Here is a 9,335-nt window from a genome sequence, read left to right on the forward strand (position 1 = left end):
GGGCTAATTAATGAGGGGCTAATTAATGACGGGCTAATTAATGACGGGCTAATAATGGCTTGGGGGGGGCTGTGATAATTCGGGGGGGGGGGGGGGGGGGGGCTGGGCAAGCGCTGGACACCCCCGGGCTGGCAATGAGGAGAGGGGGGCTGGGCTAATGAGGAGCCCCCCCGGGTTAATTATTTTTGGGGGGGGGGGTGCTAATTATGGGGGGGTTGCGCTAATTATGGGGGGGTTTGCGCTGATGATGGGGGCGAAACGGATCGCGGGGGTGTTGGGGGGGTTGGGCTGTCGCTGGCCACCCCCGGGCCGGTGTCCGTGCGGGGGGGGGGGGGGGGGGGGGGGGGGGGGGCGGGGGCTCCCGGTATTTTTATCCGAGCGCGGCCGTTGCCGGGGAACGGGGCGGGGGGGGGGACCCGGAGAGCGCGGAGCGAGCGGGGCTGCGGCAGCGGTGAGAGAGGGCGGGGGGGGGGCTGGGGGGGACCCCCGAACCCGGCCGGGCACACCCGAACCCGGCCGTGCCCCCCAAATCCGATCGGGCCCCCCAAACCCGCCTATGCCATCCCCAAACCCGGCCGTGCCCGCCAAACCCGCCTATGTCATCCACAAACCCGGCTATGCCCCCACAAGCCCGGCTCTGCCCCCCAAACCCGGCTACGCCACCCCCAAACCCGGCCGTGCTCCCCAAACCCGACCGTGCCCCCTCCGAACCCGGCCGTACCCCCCCAGACCCACCGTGCCCCTCAATCCCGGCCAGACCCCCCCCCAATCCCGGCCGCGCCCCCCAAACCCGGCCATGGCCCCCCAAACCCGGCCGGGGCCCCCCAAAATCCAGGAATGAATGCGGAGGGGGGGATTGGGGGTGGTGCTTTAGGGACCCCCCCCCCCCCCTCCCATTGGGGCACACGTGTGTGTAAGGGGGGGTTGGGGGGTGTGGGGGTGCGCGCGTGACCCGGGGTGAGTGTGCAAGGGAGGGGGGGAGCTCGGCGCGTGTGCAAGGCCCTGTCCCAGTTCCCCCAGTCTGAGATCTCCGTCTCCCATTTCCCCATCCCAGTCCCCCCCCCAATCTGAGGGTGCAATCCCCCCCATTCCTCCTTCCCATTCCCCCCAGTTTGGCACCTCCAGCCCCCCTATTCCCTTTTCCTGATCCCCCCAGTTTGTGGGTGCAATCCTCCCTTTCCCCCCCATCCCAGTCCCCCCCAGTTTGTGACCTTCATCCCCCCATTTCCCCATCCCAGTCGTCCCAGTTTGAGGGCTCCATGACCCCATTCCTCTCTCCCAGTCCCCCCAGTTTGGGGATGCAATCCCCCCTTTCCCCCCATCCCAGTTCCCCCAGTTTGAGGTCTCCATCCCTTCATTCTTCCATCCCGGTTCCCCCAGTTTGGCACCTCCATCCCCCCATTCCTTCCCAGTCCTCCCAGTTTGAGGGCTCCATCTCCCCATTCCCTCCTCCCAGTCTTTGGGGGTGCAATCCCCCCCCTTCCTTCCCATTCCCCCCAGTTTGAGGTCTCCATCCCCTACTCCCCCATCCCAGTCCCCCCAGTTTGTGACCTCCATCCCCCCATTCCTCCCTCCCAGTTCCCCCAGTTTGAGGGCTCCATTCCCTCCGTCCCAGTCCCCCCAGTTTGAGGCCTCCATTCCCCACTCCCCCATCCCAGTGCACCCAGTTTGGCACCTCCATCCCCCCATTCCTTCCTCCCAGTCTTTGGGGGTGCAATCCCCCCATTCCTTCCCAGTCCCCCCAGTTTGAGGTCCCCAGTCCCCCCAGTCCTCACCCCCTGTCCCCCCCAGCCGCCGCCGATGGCTCAGGACAACGCCGCCTTCTGCGGGGTCCCCGAGGGGGTCCCCACGGGGGTCCCGGCCGAGGCCAAGCCCCCTCCCCAACCCCCCCAGGCCCCCAAACGCCGCCCGTGGGGGGCCAGGGGGGGCGCGGGGGCCCGGAAGCGCCAGCGCTACGTGGAGAAGGACGGCAAGTGCAACGTGCAGCACGGCAACGTGCGCGAGACCTACCGCTACCTGACCGACATCTTCACCACCCTGGTGGACCTCAAGTGGCGCTTCAGCCTCCTCATCTTCATCCTGGCCTACGCCCTCACCTGGCTCTTCTTCGGCCTCATCTGGTGGGTCATCGCCTACAGCCGCGGCGACCTGGAGCACCTGGGCGACCACACCTGGACGCCGTGCGTCAACAACCTCAACGGCTTCGTGTCGGCCTTCCTGTTCTCCATCGAGACCGAGACCACCATCGGCTACGGCCACCGCGTCATCACGGACACGTGCCCCGAGGGCATCGTGCTGCTGCTGCTGCAGGCCATCCTGGGCTCCATGGTCAACGCCTTCATGGTGGGCTGCATGTTCGTCAAGATCTCGCAGCCCAACAAGCGCGCCGAGACGCTGGTGTTCTCCTCGCACGCCGTGGTGTCGCTGCGCGACGACCGCCTGTGCCTGATGTTCCGCGTGGGCGACCTGCGCGACTCGCACATCGTGGAGGCCTCCATCCGCGCCAAGCTCATCCAGTCCAAGCAGACCCAGGAGGGCGAGTTCATCCCGCTCGACCAGACCGACCTGAGCGTGGGATTCGAGACCGGCGACGATCGGCTCTTCCTGGTGTCGCCGCTCATCATCAGCCACGAGATCGACGAGCGCAGCCCCTTCTGGGACGTGTCGCGGGGGCAGCTGGAGAGGGACGACTTCGAGATCGTCGTCATCCTCGAGGGCATGGTGGAGGCCACAGGTAAACGGGGCGGGGACACCTTGGTGGCACGGGGGTGCCTCAGTGGCGCAGGGACACCTTGGTGGCACATGGATGCCTCAATGGCATGGGGACACTTTGGTGGCACAGGGACACAATGGCATGGGGACGCCTCGGTGGAACGGGGATGTCTTGGTGGCACAGGGATGCTCTGGTGGCATGGGGACACCTTGGTGGCACAGGGATGCTTTGGTGGCACAGGGATTTGGTGTCTTTGTGTGGATACGTCCATGGAGATGTCACCTCTGTGGGACTCATCGTCTTTGTGGGGATGTATTTTCTTCATGGGACACATCACGTCCATGGGACACATCTGTGGGGACATGTCCATGAGGACACATCATCTCTGTGGGACAGATCCATGGGGACACGTCCATGAGGACACGTCATCTTCCTGGGGACATCTCATCTCTGTAGGGGCATCACCTCCATGGGGATCCATCACCTCCATGGGGACATCTCCATGAGGACACATCATCTTCTTGGGGACATCTTATCTCCATGGGGACATCATCATCTTCTTGGGACCCATCACCTCCATGGGGACACATTGTCTCCTTGGGGACACCAGCATGGGGACACATCACATCCATGGGGACACCTCATCTCCATGGGGACACATCAGTGGGGCTGTGTCATCTCCACGTGGATAGATGCCTTCAGGTACTGGGGTGCCCCAAACTCTGGGGGTTCCACACACCCCACCTACCAGATTTGGGGTTTCTCATGTCCTGGATTCTTCAGGAATTGGAGTCCCCCATGTCCTGGGGGCTTCAGGTATTGGGGTCCCCATGCCCTGAGTGACCCAGATATTGGGGTGCCCCCCACCCTGTGCCCCCCAGGGATGATGTGCCAGGTGTGCAGCTCCTACCTGGCAGATGAGGTGCTCTGGGGTCAGGAACCTTCAGGTTTTGGGGTCCCACAAGGTGCTGTGGGGTCAGGAACCTTCAGGAACTGGGGTCCCCATGCCCTGAGTGATCCAGGAATTGGGGTGCCCCAAACTCTGGGGGTTTCACAGACCCCTCCTATCAGATTTGGGGTTTCCCGTGTCCTGGATTCTTCAGGAACTGGAGTCCCCCATGCCCTGAGTGATTCAGGAAGTGGAGTCCCCCATGCCCTGAGTGACCCAGATATTGGGGTGCCCCTCACCCCGTGCCCCCCAGGGATGACGTGCCAGGCTCGCAGCTCCTACCTGGCGGACGAGGTGCTCTGGGGTCAGGAACCTTCAGGAATTGGGGTGCCCCAAATTCTGGGGGTTTCACAGACCCCTCCTACCAGAATTGGGGTTTCTCGTGTCCTGGATTCTTCAGGAATTGGGGTCCCCCATGCCCTGAGTGATTCAGGAATTGGGGTCCCCCATGCCCTGAGTGACTCAGATATCGGGGTGCCCCCCACCCCGCGCCCCCCAGGGATGACGTGCCAGGCTCGCAGCTCCTACCTGGCGGACGAGGTGCTCTGGGGTCATCGTTTCACGCCGCTGCTCAGCCTGGAGGAGGGTTTCTACGAGGTGGACTACGGGGGCTTCCACCACACGGTGCCTGTGCCCACCCCGGCCTGCAGCGCCCGCCAGCTGGCAGCCGCCGCCGCCCGCCGCGATGCCCACCTGTACTGGTCCATCCCCAGCCGCCTGGACGAGGCTGCGGCCGCGGGGGGCGAGGGGGACCCCGAAATGTCCCCCCGCGAGAGCAACGGGACCTTGGCCAGCCCCGAGTCGCGGTGATGCCACCAAAATCCAGGTGTAAATAGGGAGAAATCCCCCCCTGTTGTGGTGGTGGTGGTGGGTTTGGGGTGTCGCTGAGTTTTTTGGGCGTCCCTGGGTTTGTGGGGGCAAAGGGGAGCCCAAAATCTCACAGGAGATCAATGGGACCTTGGCCAACCCCAAGCTGAGGTGATGCCACCACAATCTGGGTGTAAATACTGAGAATCCTCCCCGTTATGGTGGTGGTGGTGGTGGGTCTGAGGTGTCCCTGGGTTTGGAGAGACGAAGGGGACCCCGAAATTTCTCAGGAGAGCAACGGGATCTTGGCCAGCCCCAAGCTGAGGTGATGCCACCAAAATCTGGGTGTAAATAGGGAAAATCCCCCCGGTTATGGTGCAGGTGGTGGGTTTGGGGTGAGAACGGTGGATTTGGGGTGTCCCTGAGTTTTTTGTGTGTCCCTGGGTTTGTCGGGGAGCAAGAAGGACCCCAAAATCCCCCATGAGAGCAATGGGACCTCGGCCAGCCCTGAGTTGAGGTGATGCCACCAAAATCCAGGTGTAAATAGCAAAAATCCCCCCAGTTATGATGGTGGTGGTGGGTTTGGGGTGTCCCTGGGTTTATGGGGGCAAAGGGGGCCCCAAAATCTCTCAGGAGATCAACAGGACCTTGCCCAGCTCCAAGTCGAGGTGACACCACCAAAATCTGGGTGTAAATACTGAGAATCCTCCCCGTTATGATGGTGGTGCTGGTTTTGGGGTGTCTCTGGGTTTGTGGGATGTCCCTGGGTTTATGGGGGCAAAGGGGGGCCCCAAAATCCCTCAGGAGACCAATGGGACCTCGACCAGCCCCGACTTGCAGTGATGGTCCCAAAACACGAATTTATTTATTAAATATCCCCCCAGTTCTGATGGTGGTGGTGATTTTGGGGTGTGATTGATTGATTGATTTGGGGTGTCCCTGGGTTTATGGGGTGATGGGGACCCCGAAATCCCCTGGAGAGGGCAAAGGGACCTTGGGCAGCGCCTGCAGGCACCAAACCTTGGGTGCATCAAATAAAAACCCCCATTCCGATGGTGGAGCTGTTTTTGGGGTGCAGACGGTGGATTTGGGGTGTCTCTGACTGTTTGGGGTATCCCTGGGTTTGGGGCCTCGGGGGAGGGGAAATCCAGAGGCTCCAGTGAGGAATTTGGGGTGAAATCGGGGTGCCCTGACCCCAAATCCTGCAGGGTGGCAGGAAGGGGTCAGTGCCACCCCTCCAGGGACATGGGGACCCCCAGGGTGGGTTTGGGGTCCCTCAAGGACATGGGGACCCTCAGGGTGGGGTTTGGGGTCTCTCCAAGGACATGGGGACCCCCAGGGTGGGCAGGGGGTCCCCCCTCATTGCCTCTCCCCCCAAATGTCCCCACGGGATCCCCCCCCAGATTGGGGGTGGGGGGCGGTGCTGGGGGATGCGGAACCGAGAGGGGCCGAAAGGAACCGAAATCACACGAATGAGGCCGAGCGGAGCCGAGCCGGAGCTGAGAGGAGCCGAAAGGAGCCGAAATCACACGAATGAGGCCGAGCGGAGCCGAAAGAAACGAAAGGAGCCGAATGAGGCTGAACGGAGCCGAACGGATCCGAAAGGAGCCGAATGAGGCTGAACGGAGCCGAACGGATCCGAAAGGAGCCGAATGAGGCCGAGAGGAGCCGAACGGATACGGAAAGACCCAAATGGGGCCGAGCGGAGCCGAACGGGGGCTGAGCGCCACCAAAACCCCGCCCATTCCTGACCCCGCCCCCTCCCCTGTCGCGCGTGGGGGGCAGAGGCTGCGACCCCCCCCAAAACCCCCAAAACCAGCGACACCGGGGACACAGGGACCCCCCGAGACCCCCGCGTGTCCTGGGTGTGTCCTGTCCGTGTGTCCTGCGTGTGACACGCGTGTCCTGTCCGTGTGTCCTCTGTGTGTGTCCTGTGTGTGACACGCGTGTCCTGTCCGTGTGTTCTGAGGGTGTCACGCGTGTCCTGAGGTGTCACGCGTGTTGTCCCCCCCCGTGTCCCCCCGCCTGTCGCATTCCTGCCGCCCACGGGCAGCAGCTGCGCGGGGCGGGGGGCGGCGGGGACGGGCAGGGGATGGGGGGCACTGGGAAGGACTGGGATGGAGCTGGAATGGACTGGGAGTGGGTTGGGGGGACTGGGAGGGAACTGGGAGGGAATTGGGGAGGACTGGGAGGGGGTTGAGGGGACTGGGGAAGGGGGGGAATGAAGGGACTGGGGTGAGTGGGAGGACTGGGGAGAACTGGGACGAACTGGGACGAACTGGGATGGACTGGGTGGAGTGGGAGAGGCTGGGGTGACTTGGGGGGAGGCTGGAGGACTGGAGGGTCTGAGGAATGGGGGCGACTGGGGGGAACTGGGGGGGACTGGGAGGATTGGGATGGACTGGGGAGGAGTGAGCAGGACTGGGGGGAACTGGGAGGGACTGGGGGAATTTAGGGGGCCTGGAGGACAGGGGGCTCTGAGGAGTGGGGGGAACAGGGAAGACTGGGGGTCTGGGAGAACTGGGATGGGCTGAGAGGACTGGGTGGGACTGGGATGGACTGGGGGCTACTGGGAGTGCTGGGATAGACTGGGGGGTACTGGGAGTGCTGTGGGGGCTGGGGGGGATTGGGAGGAATGGGACGGACTGGGGGGACTGGGTGGTACTGGGGGGGCTGTGGGGACTTTGGGGGGGCCTGGAGGACTGAGGGGTCTGAGCCCTGGGGGCGACTGGGAATCTGGGAGAACTGGGATGGACTGGGAGGGGCTGGGACGGACTGGGGGCAGGGCTGTGTTCCGGGAGGGGGCGTGGGGCGGTCCCGGGTCCCCCGTGGGGACGGTCCCGGCACGGGGCCCCGGTCCCGCGTCAGCGCTGTTTGTTCAGCTTGGGGGGCAGCGGGGGGGGACAGCGGGGGGGACACGGGGGGGACAGCGGGGACTGGGGAGGGGGGGGGCAGGGGGGGACAACCGAGGGACGGACAGGGGACAAAGGGACTGGGACAGACTGGGAGGCACTGGGAGCACCGGGGGGACTGGAACAGATCGGCACTGGGAGGACTGGGAGAGACTGGGAGAGACTGGGGGAACTGGGAGGGACTGGGAGCACTGGGGGGACTGGGATGGACTGGGGGAACTGGGGGGACTAGGGGAACTGGAGAGACTGGGATGGATTGAGGGCACTGGGAGGACTGGGGTGGACTGGGAGGCACTGGGAGGACTGGGACAGACTGGGGGCACTGGGAGGAGTGGGATGGACTGGGAGCACTGGGAAGATGCAGCACAGGGGGAACTGGGGGGCGTTGGGAGGACTGGGAGGTGCTGGGGACAATGGGCAGACTGGGCAGTACTGGGACAAACTGGGGCAGACTGGGAGGTACTGGGGGTGCAGGTCTGCACTGGGGTTACTGGTGTGCACCGAGGGTGTGGGGCTGCACGGGGAGCGCCGGGCTCTGTACTGGGAAGATACTGGGAGAATACTGGGAGGATACTGGGAGGATACTGGGAGGATACTGGGCGGATACTGGGCGGCGCTGGAGGGTGCGGCCGGCGCAGGGAGCGGAGCCGCGGGCTGGGGGAGCCGATAACTGGTGCGGACTGGTGACACTGGTGTCCCTCACTGGTGCCACTGGTGCCATTGGTGTCACTGGTGCCCTTCACTGGTGTCACCGGTGTCAGTTACTGGTGTCACTGGTGTCACTCACTGGTGTCACTGGTGTCACTCACTGCTGTTACTGGTGTCACTGGTGTTGAAGGTGTCACTCACTGGTGTCACCGGTGTTACTGGTGTCACTTATTGGTGTTACTGGTGCCACTGGTGTCCCTCACTGGTGTCACTGGTGTCATTCACTGGTGTCACTGGTGCCACTGGTGTCCCTCATTGGTGTCACTGGTGTCCCTCACTGGTGTCACTGGTGCCCCCCCCCCACCCCGTTCTTGAGCTGCCCTTGGCGGTTGCCATGGAGATAAAGCCGGGAAGGGGAGGGGGGGGCACTGGGAGGGGACCTTGGCACCAAACTGGGGACACTGGGGGGGGATGGGGACGGGGGGGGGGCGGGAACAGCCGGAGTTTGGGAACAGCCGGAATTTGGGAACAGCCCAAACAGACGGAATTTTGGGAACAAATGGACACAGGACAAACGGACACTGTGGACAACTGGACATGGGACAAACGGAATTTGGGGGACAACCAGACACTGGGAACAGCCGGAATCTGGGGACAAGGGGACACCTGGAACAGTCTCCACGGGTACAACCAGACCCAGGAACAACCGGAGCCTGGCAACAATCAGACACCGGGAACAAAGCGGGGTGGGCACAGCCAGCCCCTGGCAACAGCCAGACCCTGGCAACAGCCAAATTTTGGGAGTATTTGGATCCCTGGGAACAGTCAGACCCTGGGAACAGCCGGATTTCGGGAACAGCTGGATTTTGGGAACAGCTGGATTGAGCCACAGTCGGTCCCTGGGCACAGCTGGATCCCGGGAACAGTCAGATTTTGGGAACATTTGGATTCCTGGGAACAGTCAGACGCCAGGCACAGCTGGATCCCAGGAACACTCAGACCCTGGGCACAGCTGGATTTTGGGAACATTTGGATTCAGGGGAACAGCCAGACCCTGGGAACAATCAGACCCTGGGAACAGCTGGATCCCAGGGAACAATCAGACCCGGGGAACAGTCAGATGACCCTGGGAACAGCCAGAGCCTGGGAACAGCCAGAGCCTGGGAACAGTCAGAGCCTGGGAACAGCCGTGTCCCCTGGTACAACCGCTCCTGTGGCACCGTGGATCTCCTGGGAACAGCTGGAGCCCGGGCACAGCTGGATCCTGGGAACAGCCGGACCCTGGTGACAGTCGGACCCTGGGAAC

At 63.4% G+C, this 9,335-nt stretch overlaps 1 protein-coding gene across 2 annotated transcripts; it reads left to right on the forward strand.

Annotated features, from left to right (window-relative positions):
• Nucleotides 1-410: 410 nt before the first annotated feature.
• KCNJ9 (potassium inwardly rectifying channel subfamily J member 9) lies at nucleotides 411-5,371 on the forward strand. 2 transcript variants are annotated; one of them, XM_066568125.1, is made up of 3 exons: nucleotides 411-451; nucleotides 1,792-2,734; nucleotides 4,162-5,371. In XM_066568125.1, the coding sequence occupies exons 2-3, from the start codon at nucleotides 1,801-1,803 to the stop codon at nucleotides 4,470-4,472; spliced, it is 1,245 nt and encodes a 414-aa protein (XP_066424222.1). In that variant the 5' UTR covers nucleotides 411-451; nucleotides 1,792-1,800; the 3' UTR covers nucleotides 4,473-5,371. The 2 variants fall into 2 exon arrangements, with proteins under 2 accessions (XP_066424222.1, XP_066424223.1); XM_066568126.1 differs by lacking the exons at nucleotides 411-451; nucleotides 4,162-5,371 and adding an exon at nucleotides 3,170-3,409 and having other exon boundaries at nucleotides 963-2,734.
• Nucleotides 5,372-9,335: the final 3,964 nt, after the last annotated feature.

The sequence above is a fragment of the Molothrus aeneus genome, chromosome 31, assembly GCF_037042795.1.
Source record: "Molothrus aeneus isolate 106 chromosome 31, BPBGC_Maene_1.0, whole genome shotgun sequence".
Taxonomy (NCBI): domain Eukaryota; kingdom Metazoa; phylum Chordata; class Aves; order Passeriformes; family Icteridae; genus Molothrus; species Molothrus aeneus.